Below are 22,185 nucleotides of genomic sequence, written 5' to 3'. Positions count from 1 at the left end.
ATTCAATCTACGTCAGTCACTTGGGATAACTGAAATTAAGCCACTGAACCAAAATTTTATCACTAAATTAGTGTTTCCTGGTTTAAAAATAAACATAGATATTTTGCCTTAGTGTTTACACAACATCTGGAAACTATTATCCCACAATTCTTAATTTCACTGAAATTATTTCCCATCAAAAACTTCCATTTCATCAACTCCATTAGCTGTAAAATATATGCAGAAGTTGGACGTAAGCTAGACAAAGGAAAGTTCTACCCAACAGACAGTGGAAGTATCTCTAAATGATAATATATTGGACTGGAAAAACAGTGAGGAATATTTATCATACTGACTCTGATTTTTGAATATAGTACCTAGACAGATAATTATGCAGCTGCGATTTGTTTGGGGGCGGGAGAGGGAATACATAAGCTGTTCAACACCAACATTTCTTTGCAAAATCAAAAGGAAAATTGAAAATCTCCAAGGAAAAACTAACATAACTAGGGAAAAATTCTGTTCTAAAAAAGTGTTTGAAAAAAAAAAAAAAAAAAAAAAGCATTGGAGACTGATCAGAGGACCAAGAGCTATTCTGCAAGTCTATGGAGTCCTGTGCCAAAGGTTCAGCTGCTTTTAAGAGGAGTCCCGTGCCAAAGGTTCAGCTGCTTTTAAGAAGATGGCAGTATGTCCATCTCTCTTCTTTCCATCTCTCTCTCTCTCTCTCTCTCATTCTGAACCACAGTATGCAAACAATGCAACTTTCCTTAACCCATTAACCACATGCACAGACTGACATTTAAAGGCCCATTAGGCATGTTACATAACCTGCTCACACTTTGTACAGCTATGCAAGGTAAGAGAATTTTGCTTTTACTTTCCAAATTTGACAAATAGTGTTTCATAATGGAAGTTATATATTAAACGTATTACTAGATTACATGGCATATGCAATTTATTACTTATTTAATGTTCTAATATTACTAGGTATAAAGGAATACCAGTTAAGAAATCTCTGTATGAAGCAAGAAGATCCATGGAAGCAAATTCAGGGATTTTCTGTTGCGCTGTATCCCTCACATTGTGTTCTTTAATGCTCTTTCTTCCAATTAATAGCTGAGAAGCAAGCACAGCTTCACTGACCTAAAAATAATATTTGTTTTATTCAGGACTAGTTCACTGCAACATTTGTATAGTTTTTGAAATCTGATACTAGCAAGCTAACAGTGAAAAACTAATTGCTCAACATACTACATTTTAAAATATGGAAGAAAGTAAAATATTCCATTTCTTTCTGACAGATGGTACATACCACACTTAAATAAATCATTACTGCTGACAACTTAATTACTACACAAGTGATTTCAAATCAGATATCCTCACCTGGATGCTACTGATGTCTACCCACATGCCAAATACGTATGCACACATATCAGGCAGTGTGCTGTTATATTTGCATTGAATCAAAGTAGAAGCAAACAGAGCCAGATCTGTTCAAGAGAAATTAAATTCACTACTCAGACAATGTCCACTTTAACATCTTCAAATGAGACTCATGGCAGAAATCCCAGGGAACCTTAACTCTTGTCTTCATTGTATTGTGATGTCTTGATTGCTTGTGCAAGTTGCATAAGATAACATCGAACAGAAAAAATCATCTCTTCAAAATATTGCACCAACCTGTGTGGCTGCTCTTATTGCAATCCAGGCCTGTGCTTTGTAGCCTTCTGATGTCAGTGCTTTTGCAGGAGAAAAGAGCTCTTCAGAAGATGTCTAAAATTTTACACCAGTTCATAATTAGTATTGTAAATGTATTACAGTAAAATATATTTTGATGATAGTACAAAGTCCTCAGAATTACAGAATTATTGTTTTAGTTACAATAAAAGGTGTAAAAACCAGCACCAATTTGTAAATCCATGGATTAATTGCTAAAATTGAAAAAAAAAAACCCAGAGCACACTAATTGGGCACTACTTTAGAATTTTCTTAGAGCTGCTCACACTACCCCTACCACCATAAGCAGTTTTTTGATTAACTTTCCATTTTCTGGAATCTTAACTACCTCTTTTTCTCTTATGTTACACATTATGTTCAGAATCTAATGCTCGTAGCCTCCTTAAAGTGGTTACAGCCCTTTATATTTGTCCTGGTGTTACTCATGTTAATACTGAAAAACTGAAATCTGGTAAAGCATAAATATTACCATTTAGAATTCAGGTTAAAATGTTATATTTTCTCTGCAAGGTGCAAATTAGCACATAATCAGGAAGGATAACACTCTGTTAATGTTCTGGCTTTTTCCTGTTTTATATAGGAAAATATTTTAAATGTTATCGTAGATATTGTTCGAAGCAATAACCATAAGAAATCACATCAAACAAGATAAAATTCTACGGTAGTGTTACATGATCTCTTTGTGTGAATTTTCTTGCAGGACTTTCATTACCAGTATGATTTATACGTCACAGTAAGGTATAGCATGGCAAGGTGCACAGTATTCTAACAGGAATATGTTTCCTGCTTTGAGGAGGCCACTACCCAAAAGATACAAAACATACCCTTGATTTGGAAGGCACCATCTCATCTCTCTGTGACACATCCTCTTTATTTTTGGCAAAATGCAAATATAATAGTGCTATTTCAAGGTATGATCTCCTTATTAACCTGTAAGAAACAGCACACAGATAATAAATCTTACTATCAGAGTAAGCATTACAATGATATAGTCTGACTCCTGTATAAGACTAGCCAAACAGCCTCACCAAATAAATCATTCATCCAGCCCGTGCCATCTATTTAACCTGTATCATCTTTCAGAAAGCCATGTGATACAGTTTTTAAGTCTTAGTGAGTCTAAAACATCCTTACGGTATGCTTAACAACACAATGATTTCAGACTAGGCCAAATATAATTTGCATTATGTGCAGCAAATATTCAGTAAACAAATGGTAAATTCAGTAAACAAATTGTAGTTTTGCCAAGTGAGGTGATCTTTCTGTACAGAATCTCCATGGGTTCCTCTGCCTTTCCTCATGTTAAAGCATATATCCATTCTCAGCTTCCCTGAAACACAGATGGTTGAATCTGGATACAGGTCTTCTATTACACCTTGGTAAAGTTCTTCTCTCTTCCAAGAATCAGCAAAAATACACCAGATGACCCAAACAGTCTCTCATTTCCTCACTGGGCTCAGCTGAGGAACTCATGAACATAACTACTTTCTTAGCTTGGAGTTCTGCACCAGAAACCCTACATCTTCAGATGGACTGTCCTCATCAATTCCTGTTCTCCTTCTATGCTTCCTTCTCCTTTGGGCAATTTGTAGCAGCAGTCTTATGAACCAGGCCAAAATCTGTATATCTGAAGAACTTCTCCAACGTGCCTGTTCCCTGCAGGTTTCTTAGGTCTTTTCATCCAGCTTCTTCCTGGCGCTGTAAAATTCTCCGGTTCTCTCCTAGGAAGTGGCTATCCTGGTCTTAGCAACAAATCTTGTTCATGCAGTCATCCTTGTGGATGGAGTCATATACTGCAGAGTTATTGCTCAGATGGTGCAGTAAATTCCAGCTTAGATATGATTTGTGTGGAGCAATATACTAGAATCACAGAAGGCAGTACAGTTCAGAAGAGGGCAAGCTAAATAGCAAGATCCCAAGTTCTACACTTAGCTGGCCACATTTTAGTTAACTTAGTCTTGCTAACAAGAATGGATATCAGACATCAAGAAACAACTGTAATGAAGAAAAACCCACAGATATCTGAGAGCTTGTATAAAGGTGATCCGGAAATTCAGCCCTGGTCTCTAAAATAAAAAACCGAGGTACATCAATATTGCTGTATAGTCTTAGAAAAACTGTAGCAAATTAAATCAAGAGAGTAGCAAATAAACTTGGAATACATCACCACAGTGCAGTTCTTTACTATCTTCCAACATCCTGACCACTTGTAGAGGTTTATTACTCTGCTACTGCTTCTGTGTTCAGAGTTCTAGTTCTTTAACTAAAGTAACAGAATACAAAACTATCATGGCAAATTGCTGCCTTTACACTGTCTGTAACCAGACAAGGCACATTCTTCTCATTAAGACTGGTCAAAAAACTAAAAGGAACTGACTGTCCACTTCACTGAGCAGAAGCTCAGGCTTTGGGCCTAACAGACAGCTCCTGATAAGGCCTGATGTATGCTGAGAGCAGCACCATTAGGCCAAAGGAAGAGTAACACATACAACAGATACTCAAGGACAAAAAAGACTGAGGCCTGCTGTCCTTGCAGTTTTATAAGCAACTGCTTGTCAACGCCTGATAAGACCGAAACTCTCTGGAATGAAGTAAATCCTTGCCCACTGAAACGACCAATAGGGATGGTATAGACCAAAGTTCCAAGCTGGAAGGTACAAATACATCATGTCACCCAAACAGCTGCTGAAGTAGATCCAATTCATGGGATGCCCACATCATGATGGAGGAGGAAGGATGAGCACTCTCACTATCGGTTAGGAAACTATTTTGCTCATATGTGCATGATATTAACAAATTATCAAGTTAACGAATCAGTGAACTAGTGGACTAAGTAACGAGAGAATTAACAATTTAGGCTAGTCTACAGAGAAGGGATTAACTCTTTGTTTACTTGTTTTTTCCTTAATAAGCTTGTAAAAATAGAGTTTGTTTCACACAGTATGCTTTCCTGTAAATTTGAGAGATCACAATGAACCCTGACAAAAAAACTAAGGTCCAATGTCCAACATATCAGAATTGATTGACAGAATTTATTGGCTGGTTTGGTTCAGCTCTTTAGGCCCCTCCTATGCTGAGAAGTAATGCCAAAGTCACTGTCCTAACATCTGTTATAAAGACATTTCCTATGCTCCTTCTGCCTCTGTCCTTCTGCTTGTTTCTGTCTGCTAACCTTTTTGGCCTGGATTTCTATTATGTGGAAGGTCACAGCTCATCTTCTAAAATATGACTAAAAACTCAGTTTAATTAATTGATCTGTTCCTGGTGTTGACAGAGAGGGTACAAGCTTGAAAATAAAACTGAATGTTGTAACTTTGTCTACTCAAAAATATATTTAAATATCAAAAAAAATTTAAATCTTTTCAACATTTATTTCACAGAAGAGAGTATGCAGTAGTTCTTCTATACTGTTACAGAAGAAAAATCTCCAAAACCATAGAAGATGCTTCATAATAGAAGTCTCACATCAAATCTCAGAGAAAAAGTCAAAAAACTATTTTCATGTGTGATTAAAAATTTTAAGTTATACAACAGTTTCTTACTCAAAGTTTTGATCATGTTGCTGGCTCACTTTTATAGCTTCCAAGAGGTTCTCAACAGCTAGACATGACTTGTTATTACCTGCTTCAGTTATCTGGCACTCCACCTTACCTAAAAAACAAATATAGAAAGCAGATTTACAAGATTTCTTTTTTTCTGTAAGACCCAGCCTGTTTTTTCCCCAGGAAAGTTGAACTACATATTGCACTACCTATTCTTTTGTTGATAAGCACATTTTTTTTCAGTTTGTTTTAAATGTAACACACAACACTTGCCTAACAAGTTATTTCATAGAGCAGCTAAAACAATCAAAATTTCAAATCTTAATGACTCCTAATACCACTAAAATCCAAATACAAGCAAGCACTGTGCAATTCATTAGCTTTGTTAAATCATTTAGAAATATTTTATGAGCTTCTCACCTTCTTTAGTTGAGATTGATGTAAAGAAGCTAATTAGCTTCTACAGTGTCCTAAACTTCCTTGGATATACCCTTTGATCCCTCATAACATAGAGAAGGGAGAATTTCTACTGTAGTTTTGAAATATTTTTTTGCATAATGTACCATGATCTATACATACATAGTATGTATATACTGGCATATATACACAGGAGAGAGATCAGCAGTTAGACAGGATGGGAAATATCCAAGTTTGTTCTATTTTTACAGTAAAACATCTCCATTTTAAGACAGACCACAGGCATAAGACTGTCTTTAAAAGGCAATCATAATGTGCAAATAGGATTTTATCTACCTATCTGAAAAAGGAGTTCAGCTTCCATATCTAATTTTTTTGTTGCAGATGTCCTGCAAAGCTCCAATGCTGATTCTAAATGTTTGAGAGCACGTAGCCATTGCAGTGGATCTCCTCTTTCTGATGTACAAGCTATTTTTTCAGCTAACGTGCATCCTAAAAAAAAAAAATAGTTCTTAGTGAATCATTTAATAGAAAATCAAGTTATGCAAAAAGAAATGAGTTCCATACAACAAATGTTGTTACATATTTGCTCTTACAATCCAATTCTCAAAAATCTAACTGATTAACGGATACAGATATGGAACTATAAAGCTGTTTCACTAATGCATGTATGATGTCAATGAGGCTTACCTAAGCCATCCTAACACAGGTCACACTACACAAACCAAACTTTTCGCAAACCATCTGGAAGGACTGATAGTAAGCCAGTCATAGGTTTGCTTGACCTGGCAGTTATATGCAAAACCTGAATCTCCTCTGACCATCTTCCAAATTCCAAAATGCCTTTTGTACTAACCATGTCTATACGCTTCATTGATGAATTCCATAGCTTTTAGATTGTACTCCACAATATTCATCAATTCTCATTGGGTCTTCCTAAATATGTGGATTCAGCAGTAGGAACTGACCAAACACAGCCATTACTGTGGGCGATTCTGTACATGCCTACATTGACCAGCAGTAAAGCACAATAAGAGGGGATCTATAAAGTAGGATAGCTGGTGCTGAAGACCTGACAGCCACACTACATGCATTTCAGAGCATTTACTTTGGACTAGCTCTGGTCTAGTCCTAAGGACTAAACACACAGTAACGGGTGGAGTGCATTTGGTGCGCTCCTGGAGCATATCTTCCACATAAAGCATCTCACACACTCTGAGGCTGCTCCACAGTGTGAACCAAAGTGCAGTGAGTGAAACTGTTCAGGAGATTTGCTTCAAAATTACAGTCCTGACCTGAACCAAAATGCTAGCATTGTCTCACAACAGAGTATGAGATAGGAATGATTTTGATGGTTCACTCTATTTTAAAACTGAATATTCATTTTTTATTTAAAATATATGCATAGTAATCTTTGCATATACAGTTGAAGAAAAGATATAAACAAACTAGGACTACTGGCATTACATCGTTAGCAACACAACACATGCTTGTGTTGAAACAATACAGTGGGTTCAGATTAACAAATTATCTCCAACGTTTCATATAGGCAGCTAAAGCAAACTGCATTTTCTCCGTTACCTTCAGGGGAAAAAAGAGCACTAGCATATAGCCTTAACACCATTCCTAATCAAACACATCATGCTACCTTAACTCACTCTAAACTACATAGAGATATTTTATTCTATTCTAACTCAAACATACTTCAAAATAAATTTAGCAGAAGGGATATGGAGACAACCTTAATATTTTATTCTAATATTAACTATGCCAGTCCTTGATCTTCAAAATTAGATTTTTGGTTTTTTAACAGAACTACAATAATCCAATAATTTTGATATAATTTTTTAAATCTCAGACCAATCTTAATGATTGTCTTCTGTTACTATCCAGTATATATCCAAGGTTACATATAAAGAAATATCATACATTGTTAATTACATTGGATAGATGTTATTTAAAGGGTAACAACAGTAAAAGTCACTATTATTTTGTTGGGAAAGAGAATTATTAGAGAATTATCACTATCACCTCATATGCTTTGATATCATTATTTAGTTCCCATACAACTGCTCCTAAAGAGAAGGACCATACACAGGAAGTTTTCACAGAATAAATGCTTTATTAGCAATTGGAAAAGTACTGTTAACATTCACTTGTAAAAAACTGAAGTACATATTAGTTTCACCAAGCTACAACATTTATATATAAAAAAGTCATATTTTAAACCTTTGTTGATTATAATTGCTGTAAGAACTGTACCTTACTTATATAGGTACACATTAAATGGAGCCAAACAGGCATCTACTGGCAGCTTTAAAAATACTTCTTTTGCATAATGAAAACAATTGGTTTACTATATTTGCTTCTGACACATCAATTTATCTGCTGATACATAAAATATAAATGAAAATGAAGGAAAAATGAAAATAATAGCATATTGCATTTTTCTTACCGATTCTCATTTTGACTTGGGCTAGCAAGTTGATATGTGGCAGGTAGATATTTTTTGGAGGTAGGACTGGACAAGTAAGGGTAGTGTCTTCTATCTGCTGTTCAATTCGTTCTCCATACAGAAAAATCTATGAAAAAAGTATGTGTTGTAAAACTAAATTATATAAAGCAAATTAAATAGCATTTTGAAAAGGTAAGTTAGGCACTTGCAAAATCCTGGAATTCCACTGTGTCTCATCAAAATACACTGGCAAGGAGCCTGATACTCCTGAACTCCTTCACTTCAGCTTGTGATTGTCCTCTTTGCAGAGGAGGAAAGTTCTTTGAGTTTGGCACCAAATGAACAAGAAACAACTTCAATGAATTCTTGATCAGATTGATTAGTGTTAGGCCTTGAATTCTAAAAGCAAACTCCCTCAAATTGGGCAGTCATTAAGATTAGAACTCCTGAGTAACCCCATCACTAGAAAGAAACTGTCACCTCTAAAAAGAAATCTGACACCCAACAAAGGCCAAAAAATTTAAAAAAATAACATTGCAAGTGTGGACCATTCAAACTTTTCACTCGTGAAAATAAGGCAATGGGGACATGCTGCAAACTGTAAGTCTCTTGAAGGTTAGCAAGTTTCACAAGTGGAAGGCTAAAAGTCTGAAGTTATTTATATAATTCTTCATCATTTGGGGGAATGAATATTCCAACAGATTAAACTATGTATTATGAAATGCGAGAAAAGAATTTTACTGGAGCTTTTCTTTAGAAACTATATCAAAAAAGGGCAGAGATTGCAGAAAGGCATATCTATTTTTGAACCACAAAATAAGTAAATAGTACTTATTACTATAGTACTTATATGATTGTTAGTATAGTACTATTAGTATTAGTAATAGCAATTAGCATTATTAATTACTAATATTAGTAATTAGTATTAGTAATTAGTAATAGTAATTAGTAGTAGTAGTAGTACTTATTACTACACAGTCCTCTTACAGATTTCACCAACATGTACTCACTGCTTTAATAGTAAGTTCATGCGCCAAAATTAGTAAGTTTAATGGTTCCACTGTGGAAGAGTGATGTTCTGTGTCCTCTTCTGTTTGCTGCACTAATAAGTCTGCCAGCAGAAGCATACTTTTCACAAGGGTCAAAGAAGCTGGAAGGGAAATGAATGTCTCCTGTTGGAGTAAACGGATGATATCCTGTTTGAAAATAGATAACATAAACCGAAGTAGTTACTGCTTTTGCTGTCTGTTTATAAGGACAAATCACACAAAGTGAAAACAATCTACTTTAGAGGCAACATTTCAAGCTTATTTAATCCTGGCATTAGCTGTTCAGACTCTACACAGAGATGTATCAAACAAAAGCAAAAACAGTTCCTCCGTTATGTTCAAACCTGCAGGAGTTGTTTAATTCCTGCCACAGGATGTCTTTCTTGCAGGTTGAGAATAGCAGCTTGCACCATCATATCAGCCTGAGTCTCAATATCACCAAAGGTTTCTGCCTCTAGTATTACTTCTCTTATCAGAGTTCTGTGTTCCGCCATAGCATTTTCTAAAAGCAGGAAGTATATGAACAGTAAAAATACAACAGAAATAATTTTACAGTATCTTCTCCTTCCATTTTTAAAAAGTCATTTCCATACTAAAAAAATTACTGAAAATTATAAATCCACTTTTACTGTTACATTGCATCACATTTGCTCTCAAAACAAAGAAAAAAAGATGTGTTTTTAAACTGTTAATACTATGAATTCATCCAGATGTGTCCTTTATGTGCAAGCCATCAGCATAAGTAATTAGACTTTTGCAAGTCAGATGTCCTTCTCATCCATACCTCTACATATTCCAACATCTGATTTTAGTTATCACTCCAAATAGTAACAGCCTTCACAGGAATTGTTCAGGAGAAATTAAGACCAAAGTTTGGCTACAGACCTAGACTTTAGAATTTTGATACTTGAGTCAGCTTCAGAGTTTATATTAAGTTTATAGGACTAAAGAAAGAAAAACATTTTTATTTGTAATCAAACTGTAATAAATATATTCTGTAGTATCTCCCTTAAATTCTTAGAAATAAAAGAATCTGGAACACGAAGTTTTCATTTATAGGAGATATAAAAGGTGAAAAAAGAAAAGTATCTGAGGTTTTAAAAAATAGAATAAGTAGCAGCAATAAGCTTTTTTAAAAGAAGCATACCTATTTAGCTTAAATATATTAGAACATTTGAAACATTTTGTTGCACAAGTGATTTATCAAAACGTAATAATCATTATATGAACATTAGCATAATGGGTTTTTTTATATGCTATGGGGAGAGATTATACTCAGAAAAACATTTTCCTTGCTGCCTTGGATGAATTAAAGGCAAATAATTGCTCAGTGATAATAAATCCCAGGAACTAATGTTAATATTTTTATTCATGAATAAAAACTGAGTTTGAATAGGCTCACTTGCCTATTATACTCTAAAAGTCTAAAACAAAAAACAGTAATACCTTCCATATCACCAGCACCATGTATGGGTGTTACTAGTGCAGACGCTAACATTGTACGACACCTTAGCCACAGACGTATGTTCATGTGATCTTGTGCTATTACACTGCGAGGCAGTCGAACATCTTCAGTGCAAGAATCCTAATGATTTCCAAAAGCAAGAGAAGGGTTACGGTCTGAGTCAACTACTTTACTACGTATGAGGTTGCTTAATTCAATAGTTATCAGTCCAGTTCAACCAAAATAACACAGATACATTACAAATAATAATACAATTATAAGCAAAAGTCTACTTAAAGGTTAGATGCATTATTTTTGAATAACAGGTGTCCATTTATTATTTAAATTAAAGTCTACAGAAAAATTGAAATGTAACAAATTAGAATTAAACCAGCTTTTATGGAAGAGTCCATAAATAAATCCATAGTATATGCATCAGTGAAAAGCACAGGATTAACTGAAGCATCACACGATGAACAGCTCATAGAGAATAATTCTAGAGTTTGCACTTCAGAAATACTGTCAGTAACTGCTTCCTAAGATTAAACCCATTATAGAGAAGTTTTCCTCTATTCTTCTCAAACAGGAACATCACACAGAACTCTGAGGCACGGAATGGGCTATTCTGGTAGTAGAGCAATGAAATAACAAGTTCCAGCACCTCCGTAGTCATTACAGCCAAAAATGAATGTGACATAGTACTGGAACTGACTGGGAGAGCTCTCAGCGCAGCATCCTGTGCCACCTTCACGTATTACAAACAGTCTTTCTGTTACTAACACTCTACAATCCACATGCTAAGGGCTTGTGCCAGCACACAATAAAACCGCACTGCACAACCTGTGTTTTACTTGTACAAAAGATCATCAAGAATGACTTGCATGGATACATCTGAGAAAAAAATTAGCCATAACTCAGATCCTGGCTACAGGGCAGGCCAAAGGAAGTGTTAGGTCCTAGACTCTGTGAGACCAAGTGCAGAAAGACAGAAGACTCTGATATGCAATGCAGATATAAAATGACTACACTGCTGTCATATATATTATAAAATCTGGCCTCACCACACAGTTGCTCTGTCCATATGAGTGAGTTTGACTTACTGTGCACTTGACAGTGAGTGAATGTGTGGTGTATGAGGAATAGGTTTTGTACTTTGGCTTTCCAAAGCATGCATCATTGTGCCTATGTGTTATTACAACAGAATTCAGCTAAAATCTTGCTAAATTAGGATCACAGCAATGATATGAACTAGTCTGTCTGGCTGTTCAAATGAGGATACTCTGAAGTAGGTCTTCATATAAAAAAAGCTAAAATACCGTAAATGCATAATACAAAATTTTCACTTGATAGCTTTGCTTTTCCCTTGTCTGTTTTTTTTTTCTAAGAGTTTAGAAACAAAATTTTCAATGCTGGCATTTAAAAGTATCCAGATCAAAACTGTATATCTCAGCTGACATAGAAATTAAAATGGTGATCACAGAGACATATTAAATATACTACAGGCAAGCTGGTAACTGAAGCATACCAGATACCATTGTGTCCCCAGATTAATGGCAACCATGCAATATGGATGATTGCTATGTTCTAACATTCTGAAAATCACTCAACACGTAATGCAAGACTTCATCTACTAAAAAAAACAAATTTAAAAAGTATACTTACGTATACCAAATACTCTCTTCCTCGTTTTCTTTCTTGAAAATGTGTCACTTTCATCCTAAAAATGTTTGCATCTTGGAGAAGTCGAATTGCAGAGAAAGCCAAAGCAACACTGTGATATAGAACAATATTATTAAAAAACAAATTATATTTGTCATTTTATGCTTTCATCATAATAGATCCTCCACTTCTGACTACAAGTCAGAAAGGCGTACCAGCAGTTACCCCTTAGTTTTTGCTTCATTAGAACAAAAAAAAACTGCATGTAGAGCGTATGCTGAATTTGTAGGCATTGCAGTATGAAAGTATGAAAGAACACACAGCAGCAAGAGACAAGGTCTTGCCAATAACAGACATAACCTGATAATAATGCATAAGCTAGGATACAGTGTCTTCAGCTGGGAATGATCAAAACAGAACTCCACTCTGTTTCAGGTACATGTCTTACTTTGGGATGGACTTTTACAAATTAGAAGATGTGAAAATACTAAAAAGAACAACATACAGTGGGAGAGTTCTGTACCTCATCCAAAACCAGAGAAGTAAAAAACACCCTCCCCCTTAAAGACTTTCCAGGTTATATGTTAAACCTTTTGTCAAATCCCTATGACCTACTGTCACAAGATCTTAGTAAGCACCACCATCCCAAAATCAAGCTAAGTGTCATCCTTATATAACCTCTTCAGTAAGCAATCACATGATATTGGGTTTGCTGACCCCCTCCACCACCATCGTAAATCCTTTCCAACTCCAAACAGCATCTATATTGATACATACATTATTAGGGCTAGTGCAATACTAAGTTAGACCCCACATTTTCAAAAAATGTGAGTTGGGACCCCAAAATTTTGACAGATTTCTTAAAATATTAACTACTAGGCTTTTTTTTCCTTTACATGTTTAAAACTTTCAGATACACTCTTCAATTTTCATGATATATATACAAATGTATAGCCTTAATGCAACACTCTGTGGAAAAAAAATATATTTTCAAGATATGAAGACATTTGTGAAACCAACTGGGAAAATCTTTTATAACGGGATTTGTTGCCCACAGAGCATGCTGCTCAGAGTGTTCTCAGAAGAACTACAAGAGCTGATGTCTCATGGGTATCAGTTTTCCATCTCTGAATTTTTCCTTACATTTGTAAATGTCTACTTTCCTACTTCTTTTTCTAAAACATTTTGGTTTCTTGCAATACTGCTTATTCTCTACCCACTGGAACATATCTTCCTAATGATGCAAAAGTACCTGAGAGCACCCCTAGCTCACCTGTAAAAGATTTTTTGTTTAATTGTTTAAAAGTCATAACACAAATTCTAATCTATGCTGAAGTCTCCCTTCACATAAGTCTGGCTGCTATGGAGTAAAAGCACAATATTATTTATGGACACCTTGAGTCCTTTTCGCACTACCAGAGTAGTGTAAAGATCCTTTACAGTAAGAGGGGTTCAGGCCCTGTGTGAATTTACTGCTTTTGAGAAGTGCTAGATTAGTTGTCCTACAGGCAAAGTTCTTGATTTATATACAAAAATGACAGAACAAGAGCTGCATTACTCTAAAATTACTCACATTATTCTGCCAGCATGTCTTTACATAGGGAATGGATAACCTCCAGAGGTAAGAGGGTAGTTAAAGTCTTCCTGCCATTTCCCATTCTGTCTTGCTTGTTTTTGTGATGCAGAATTGGATAGATTACATCAATTCAGCACAAATAGACCCCAAAGTAACAATGAGAACCAAAACCATTAATATCTTGCTTTTCAGCTCTTGGAATTTAAACCTTCTGACTCTCCTTCATCATCCCTTTACCTCAGTTTTATTCAACAAAATAAAACCAAAATAAATCAATGTTGAATTTGATGATAACCTTCTCTCTAACAATGAAAAAGACGAAACACACTTTGCTTATAAAAGCAAAACATACAGCAAGGGTATTACAATGAAATATCCTATCTGCTTTCTTTTTATTAAGCAGCATTTTCCCTCTGAAACAAGGCATCAGAGTTAAAATTACAGCAAAAACTGACATTTTTCAAAACCCTGTTTGAGACGCTATGGCTAACTTTTCTCAGGTAAGATGCAGAAAGTGCAGCACCAAAGCATATACACAGGCTTGTAAGAAATATTAACCTAACTTCCTGAGTACCACCGTCTCCAGTTAACTTCTGTTGTCAGCGCTTAGCAGTTCTGAAAATGAGGCCACTTTTACTTACATGCTTACACATAAATTTCACCAGTAAAATATAGACCACAAGCCCAAATGTTTGAATATATACACATATACATAGTTTTAAGCACTAATATATTCAAATAAACAGACAAGCACATGTTTGGGTAATTAGACATCTCACATATTTAGGATGGACACCATGTCAGTAGTCTCATTGATATCAATGGAATTATTTCGCTACGTAAAATTATTCTCAGGCATAATTTTTTTGCAGGACGGAGGCCGTAATGTAGAAGTATCCCTTGATGAAATTTTTGTGACTTTCTTTTGCTGTCAACAAGAGTGATGGCTCTATGCATTTCCCTTGACAAAATACACATCCTTTTATCAGCTGAATCAGAAAATGACAAGATGATCAAAATTGGAAAGCACAGCTGACTATAACAATTTCACCGCTAAGTCATTTCGCCAAAGGAAAAAAATGATGAATTTCTGTAATATCACGCAAAGTTTGATTTCTAGGCTGGCAGGCAGGAAACATTCAGCTGTCTGAAGGAATGTTTCATTTGTATCTGACGCAAATATATCAGCAGTTTCCAGGGATGGCAATGCAATAAAATTGCAAAATAGGGGGGGAAAAACCCAAACCCTTGGTTGGTTGGTTTTTTTTTTCCCCTGCTACTTGACCACTTGCAATATATAAGGCCCATTACAGACACATCAAATATTTGTGAGTCCCCCAAAAAATACATAAAATGCTTGACATCCATTAGAACCCTTGATACTGTAAAAAAGTTTCTTCAGTCTAAGACAAAATATAAGCCAAGGGAGAAACCACACTCCAGAATATAGTCACACGGCAACTGCACTGAAAACTGGCTCACATACTGGAACCAGTTTAGCAGGGTGAGGTCAGAACTCTCTGCTAATACAGCTTTACAGAGTCTACCATCGAGCTAACCTGGATTTCTTCACATGATATTGCATGAATCTGTGTACTGGTCCCTAGTCGGCACTACTAAGAGAGCTTTATAAAGTCAAAATGGCACTCAAAAACATGATGAAGTTACTGTCTAGTGATCTGTTGTTTTCTCTTTATTTTTGGCAAATTAATCTCATTCGCAGCTCTGGAATGGATTAATAGTTCATGATGACATATGTCCCCAGGTAGTCTCCAAGATGTTACTCCCCTATCTTCACTAATTACCTTACTAGCACTGATGGAAAATAACCATAGCCCTAATATCTGAACTTTTAGGAAACTTCTCCCTTTTAAACTAATATAAAGAAAATGCTGGAGAAAGACCATGATGCAGGACTCTTTTACTGCTTTTGGGTCACTAGTTTATACAGTACTGTGCAGCTGCCATCCTTGTAATTTTTTTCTATTCCTGTAGCATAGCTGCTAAAAAGGAACTGTGCTACTTAAATGCCATCTGATTTGGAACTTTTTTTATGGTGGTTGGGAGGAGGAGGAGAAGTAGGCCAGTTTGCCTTTGATACAGAAGAAAACATTTAGCTTTTGTTAATTGGGTAAAAAGGCAAAAAAACCCTTGAGACTGGCTCATCTATTGGCCACCCAAATCACCTACCACTTCACCAGTAAGTGTTCAAACAATCTTCACCAGTAAGACTATACTAGCAATAAAAGAATATTAATTTTGCTTTTTGGTTTCTGCTTAATATAAATGTATGCTTTGCCATAATAATTTTGGTGGGTCTGGTCAGACTAGATTACATCCTACCTAACCTCAATCTAATCTGACAATTGACAGTGCCACACCTCTATAGGCTGTACCTCTACTTGACAACTCTTTTTACTCTCAAAAACTTTTCAATTTAATAAAAAACTGGATTAAAAAAAGAGCTGAACAGTAATAAAGAAAATATAGTTAAAGCTATTATCCTTCTCATACAAATTCATTTAATATTACAGGTATACTAAGGAAAACAATTCTGCTAGGTGAAAAACCAAAATGACGTTCTGAAAATAACATCTGCAAAGAGTTTATATTTGTGTATGCCCCATATACTCAAAGAACGGCACAATCATGATTTCATCGAGTCCCTCCAAAGGAACTCAGAACCTCAGAAAATCTCAGAATTTGGAAATGATAATTCAGAGGAAACATCTGGCAGATTATATGAATATAATAGTGTACCACACCCTATCATTAATAATCTTATAAAATTTATTCTAATACATTAAAGCTATATCAGTGCTTTTAAAAAATTATAAAATATAATATTAACATTTTAATCTGACAGCAATGAGTATACCAAGAGGAAATATTCCTTAAGGACAGTAACACAGGGCATTTTAGAACAAAGTAGAATTCAGTAATTCAGGGATAACAAGATCAGTGGTCTCTGCTGTACACTTCAAAATTATAACAAAAGCATGACCAAACACATCCAGACTTTTACTTTAATAAAACAGTAAACCTTGCTGTTTTTCCTTTGATTTCATGTAAGACAGCATCATAAAAGCACCTCACAGAAAAATCATAGGTCCGTAACTAATGATTTTTTAAAAAGTAAACTAAAGCAATAATAAAAAAGAAACCCATGTATAACTCACATTCCTGGACACATTTGTGTGTTTATTAAGGTTGGTTGCTAAGATTTTGCTAAGTTACATGTTTATGTAATTTTGTAGACACAAAGAAAAGATTTGTGGCTATGGTTTTTTATCTTCTATATTCCAAGCTGTACAATGTACAGTTGCTCACAATATCATTTACCTGCAAGCTGCTTGATGCATTTGCTGAGAAATAGCTGCAAGTTGAAGCTTGGCCTCAATAACAGTCTCTAATTCTTCCGCAGAACACCAAGAAATCTTCCCATTATATTTGCCCTGTATGTTCTGCACAAGACACTTAAGATTTTCTTCCGCTTCTGTCAGTAAAATCCCCTACAGAAAAATATAGCATCATATGATTTCAAGAAATAATGCGAGAAAAGGAAAATTTCTTAAAAGGTATTCTAGTCTGTTATGCCCTACTACCACCATATCTTGAAATAAATCAGCCTGAATACAATACGCCTTTTTTATAAGTAGTGTAGGGGGCTAATTTTGATTTTTGCAGGTTTATAAATTCAACATGTTGAAACTAGCAACATCTTTACTGTGCCTTTACTGTTGTAATTTATGCTTAACTGTATTATACATTACATGGCTTAGCAACATTACCCAATAATTTTTCATTCCCATCTTTCTTACAGCTATATTTGATAACTTTATACTATACTTTTTATTATACTTAGCGATTTAAATAATAAAATATTAAAATACAATATTAAAGATGTTGCAAGAAGTGTTATATCCTTTTCTAGCTACATTTTGACAGAATCTTTTAGTGCAGACTGTTCATGTTCAGCTGCTCATCCCAAGTTCAAACATAATTAACAGTCTCACTGACAAACAGAGCTGCAAGAATCTGAGAAAGCCAAAACCAAATCCAACAGAAAGTTCATTTTAAAGAAAAGCTTGATCATGGAACTTTCAGCAGAATTTAAAAAGAATTCAAAGGTTTGTATCATGCTCTTTTTGGCAAGTTTCCTCAATGAATTCAGAGCTCTGCTTAAACGAATAGAATGGTAAAGAAAAATCGGAAGGGTTAGAAATATATTATCCTTCTTAAGAAGAGCCCCATTCAAATGAATTTAACATTTCTATTTTAGTTACTTTCATGATGTTATTTTCAAGTTATTTTCAAGCTATATCAGAACTTTCTGTGGCATATAGCAATTGCCATATAAATTCATTCCCCATTTCTCCAGATGTATTTGTACATTACTCTATCTGTAACAACGGCCAGAACTAAATATTTCCAAAGTGGAAGCCCTCAAGAAAAAAGAATATGCCCTCAATTTTTAGCTTATCCTGATGTGAAATGGCCAAGCAGGAATTTTAAATTTTAAGAAAAACTTTTAGAAACCAAACAAGCTAATAAGTTGTGGTATGCTTTTTTCCAAAGAGAAGTGTCAGAAAGAAGAGGATGAAAAATTTTAAAGAATGGTCCAACTAACATATATAATGGATTTTTTTTTCTCATTTATTACTCTTTTCTTTATCTTTTCCACTAAGTTGGCTGCATTCAAGTAGGTGGCATTTACTATAAAAACATGTCAGGGTTCAGTACTTGTCTGTGAAACAATATCTCTTTTACTTAACCATAATCCTGATGATGCATTTTTTTCAAGGTATAGAACAAACTAATTGAATGATTTGCTCACAAAACATTTTGTATATGGTACACAATTCATTTCTACTTAATTGTAAAGCATACTGCCCTATCAAAGAATCTCTGAATTGTCCTATGAGGGACATCTCTGAAGGCAGATGATTTTATTCTTCAAATCTCATTCGGTCTTTACCCTTGTTGCTGAAACAGTCATACTGACATCTGTTTGTGACAATATATCACATGGATATTTATATAGCATAAACTAGACTGTAACCACTAGAAGTATTTGAAAAAGTGCACTGAACCACCAAGACTTCATCTATGGCTAGTAAGACTAGAATCACATCAGAAACAGAATTTTCTAGTCCCTTTATTCATGCCATCCTCCCACCATAATTTCTATTACATTGAAAACATTTGCCATGTTTTCAGAACAGTCAACAGTTTCTTAAACCTTTTTTCCTAAACGACAAGATTACCTTCAGCATGGCCATGTTTAATTCACTTGTACAGTCAACCAGCTGCACCATTGTGCCTCTTGGTTCCCGTTTTCTTGAATTCGTGTTAGCACTGACTGTCAAATACATTTCAAGTGAAATTTCAGATAACAGAAGCAGAACCAAAACATTTTCAGTAATTTGAAGAACACACATCTTTTTTCTCTCTTTAACTTTGGGACTCTCAATACTAAACTAAGTAAGCAAGAACAGAAGGCAGCTCCAATTTGTAATATTAGCGAAAAAAAGGAAAAATCTTAATGCTTATTTTTTCAATAATGACTGATTTTTTCAGCAAAATTTTTATGAATATTGTTTAAAGTATGACAAGTTAGTGCATATACTGTTGTTAAAAGTGAAAATCTTATACTTGAAACAAGTTGCAGAATAAACTCGCTTTTTTACCACCATTATAAATTACCTTTTGTATTTGATGTCGTAACTCTTCTTGGCTTCCTCAAGCTTTTGTTATCAATAGAATAGATGTATTTTTCCACTTTTTCAGGTATATTATTTATTGTGGCAGAAAGGGAAATGATGAAATGCATTTTGGCTAAGGTTAATTTATTCATAATTTGTTGGTTGCACAGTGGAACCATTGCTAAAGACAGACTCCAGTTAAATACGTCATCTAGTACCTACAACGAAGTTTGAATAAGCTTGAAATTATATATTTTACATTACTGCTGTTCAAAGCATATTCTGCTTCTATTAATAATGATCTTTATCAACATACAATAAACATGAACATATTAGTAATATGCCCTTAGTCATTATGGAGGAGTTCCTGTTTTCCCTTCCAAACTTAATTCACCCCCTAGTAGCACTTGCTAGAACCTCAGTGATCAGTTTTCCAGTAGAAGATGCATCTATGATACTACAGCTAATCCTCTGTGTGGGTTTTAGTTTTTTGCATTGTCCATAGCACTCTTTGAGCTAAGATGGTCACAAAAAGTAGGCAGGTAAATCGGTAATTCAGAAACCCCAATTCAAAATACGCTCTGTTTCTACAATTGACCCTAACTAGGAAGATTAGCAAGGAGAAAAATTCTTCTATTACACTATTCTACCATATTTCACAGAATCTTATAATTAATTATTATTCCACTCCTCTTTTATCCTGAGTTTGATATTTTCACTGTATATTAATAAATTTAGAAGTAGAAACTCTATATCACTTTGTAAAATCATGCGTGTTCAAATCACAAGCTCAAATAAAACTTCAAAATAAGCCTGAAAAAAGTGAAAACACCTGTGTTAATGAATCAAGAGCTGTCAAAATAGAAATCTCACTTCTGTTTTCTAGTATCAGCTGTTTTAAGAGACACACAAGCTGACTGTAAATGAAAGAGATGAGAGTGAAGAAAAAAAGTGGGGTTGTTTTCTATTTTATCAGTTTGTATGGTACAGCTTCTTATGCACATTCTACTAACATTTACCCCTACTATCTCAATAAATCTCTCACAAAGCAAGAGGTAAAGATGAAAAATGAAAAACAAAAAAGAAGTAATTGATGAATATGCAATTAACTAAAATGCCAAATGGCTATTAAGTAGATGGTTTACAGATTCCCCTCTGTTTTCAAAAATGGACTTCAGCCCCAGATTGAATTAGAAGAAACCTGTGAAGACAGCTCTGATTGACTGATAGAAATAATAAGGCTAGATGCAGTTCTTGGTGTTTTAAGTATGATGGATAAACACCAGACCCTACATAGCATGATGAAACCTAAGTTTACTAGCATGCTGTGTTCAGACAAGTCACACATTTGCACATATTAGCTTTCCCATCTGAAAAATGGTGATAATGGTACTTTCTTCTCCTTTGAGAGGTAAGCCATAAAATTGAAAATTTATGAAATGGTAAAGGAAACACCGTTGAGGAGAATGTATGTTTTCTATTTACTCCTTTTTACCAATAACAAGTATATTTTCTGAACCAAATCTCTAACAGATCCCAGATAGATAAATACTTATGTCTAGCATTAAAACTTTAGCTCTTTCAGAACGCTGGATTTCTTTTTTTTCTTACCTGTAAATTTGTAACAGCCAGGAGAGATTTTGAGGCATCAAATTTCTGAAAGGCCTGTAAAAGCGACAAACCCAAAAATAAATATGTTACAATATGAGCATAAAATGAAACAAGTGAGTTCACAGAGCTGCAGACAAGTGTAGTGCATTTCTGACTATATTTTGAGGGCTCTAAAAATGACAACAATTACTTGGCCTCTGTGGCCTTTTCATTTCTGAACCCTAGCCCTAGACCCAGACCTATCCCTACACCTCCTATGCCATTCACTGGGATACTTCAATGTGAAGAAAGGGAAGAAAAGGGAAAAAACTTCCTCATCTAAATTCTATGAGCTCTACAGACACCATCTATCACTAGCCTTCTATGTTCTTTACATTTCTGAATTGCAAACTTAACTCCTGGCTCAGTGTCCCCTTGAGGGCTCTAAAAACAAGTTATTCCTTGTCTCATATGTGCTTCAATTTTCTGAACTCTAACCATAATTCCAGCCCTTGCTCAAAAGCCCTTTACCTTTTCACCAGGAGACAGATTTGCGTACTGAGGGGAAGGAAAAGGCAGAGGTAAAGATCACTGCCCTCATCCTAACTGAGAGCTCTACGAGCAGCTATCACTTGGATTCTTTGGGCTTAACTTTCACTAACCCTTACCCTGACTCCACTGCAGGCCTAGCCCTGAACCACCTCCGTCATTACAAGGAACCTTCTCCTGGCCTTCTCCTTACTCTAAAAACTGCACAAAAATCTAGCAAGCACTTAGCTTCTACATGCTCCACATCCCACCCTAAGCCCTAACACAGCACCTCCTCTGCTATTCACCCAAACACCCATCTGTTAACCCAGAGTTAGAAAAAAACAGGTGACAAAATGCAATACCAGACCTCAGCCTAACTCTGCAAGCTCTTCAAACAACAAAAAACAAATTAAGGAAAGCACTGAAACACGTATTTCAACTCCATTAGCATGAATAGGGATTAAATACATTTCCTAGAATGACTGTGAGTAGAGCAGCTTT

General features: G+C 35.1%; 1 protein-coding gene across 1 annotated transcript in view; it reads right to left on the bottom strand.

The window, feature by feature from the left end:
- The window catches only part of CFAP54 (cilia and flagella associated protein 54), a 118,907-nt gene that overhangs the window by 16,852 nt on the left and 79,870 nt on the right, over positions 1-22,185 (bottom strand). Inside the window, exons 49-62 of the mRNA XM_026123229.2 lie at positions 21,175-21,228; positions 19,565-19,781; positions 19,126-19,220; positions 17,201-17,370; positions 12,286-12,394; positions 10,626-10,764; positions 9,524-9,681; positions 9,141-9,326; positions 8,131-8,257; positions 6,012-6,167; positions 5,259-5,367; positions 2,541-2,646; positions 1,660-1,752; positions 981-1,122 (exon numbers count right to left, since the gene is read on the bottom strand). Of these exons, the coding sequence (XP_025979014.2) occupies positions 981-1,122; positions 1,660-1,752; positions 2,541-2,646; positions 5,259-5,367; positions 6,012-6,167; positions 8,131-8,257; positions 9,141-9,326; positions 9,524-9,681; positions 10,626-10,764; positions 12,286-12,394; positions 17,201-17,370; positions 19,126-19,220; positions 19,565-19,781; positions 21,175-21,228 (1,861 nt within the window). The remainder of the gene's footprint in view (positions 1-980; positions 1,123-1,659; positions 1,753-2,540; positions 2,647-5,258; positions 5,368-6,011; positions 6,168-8,130; positions 8,258-9,140; positions 9,327-9,523; positions 9,682-10,625; positions 10,765-12,285; positions 12,395-17,200; positions 17,371-19,125; positions 19,221-19,564; positions 19,782-21,174; positions 21,229-22,185) is intronic.

Source organism: Dromaius novaehollandiae, chromosome 1 (assembly GCF_036370855.1).
Source record: "Dromaius novaehollandiae isolate bDroNov1 chromosome 1, bDroNov1.hap1, whole genome shotgun sequence".
NCBI lineage: Eukaryota > Metazoa > Chordata > Aves > Casuariiformes > Dromaiidae > Dromaius > Dromaius novaehollandiae.
Note: the sequence above shows the minus strand (reverse complement) of the source record. Positions and strands in the feature narration are given on the sequence as shown.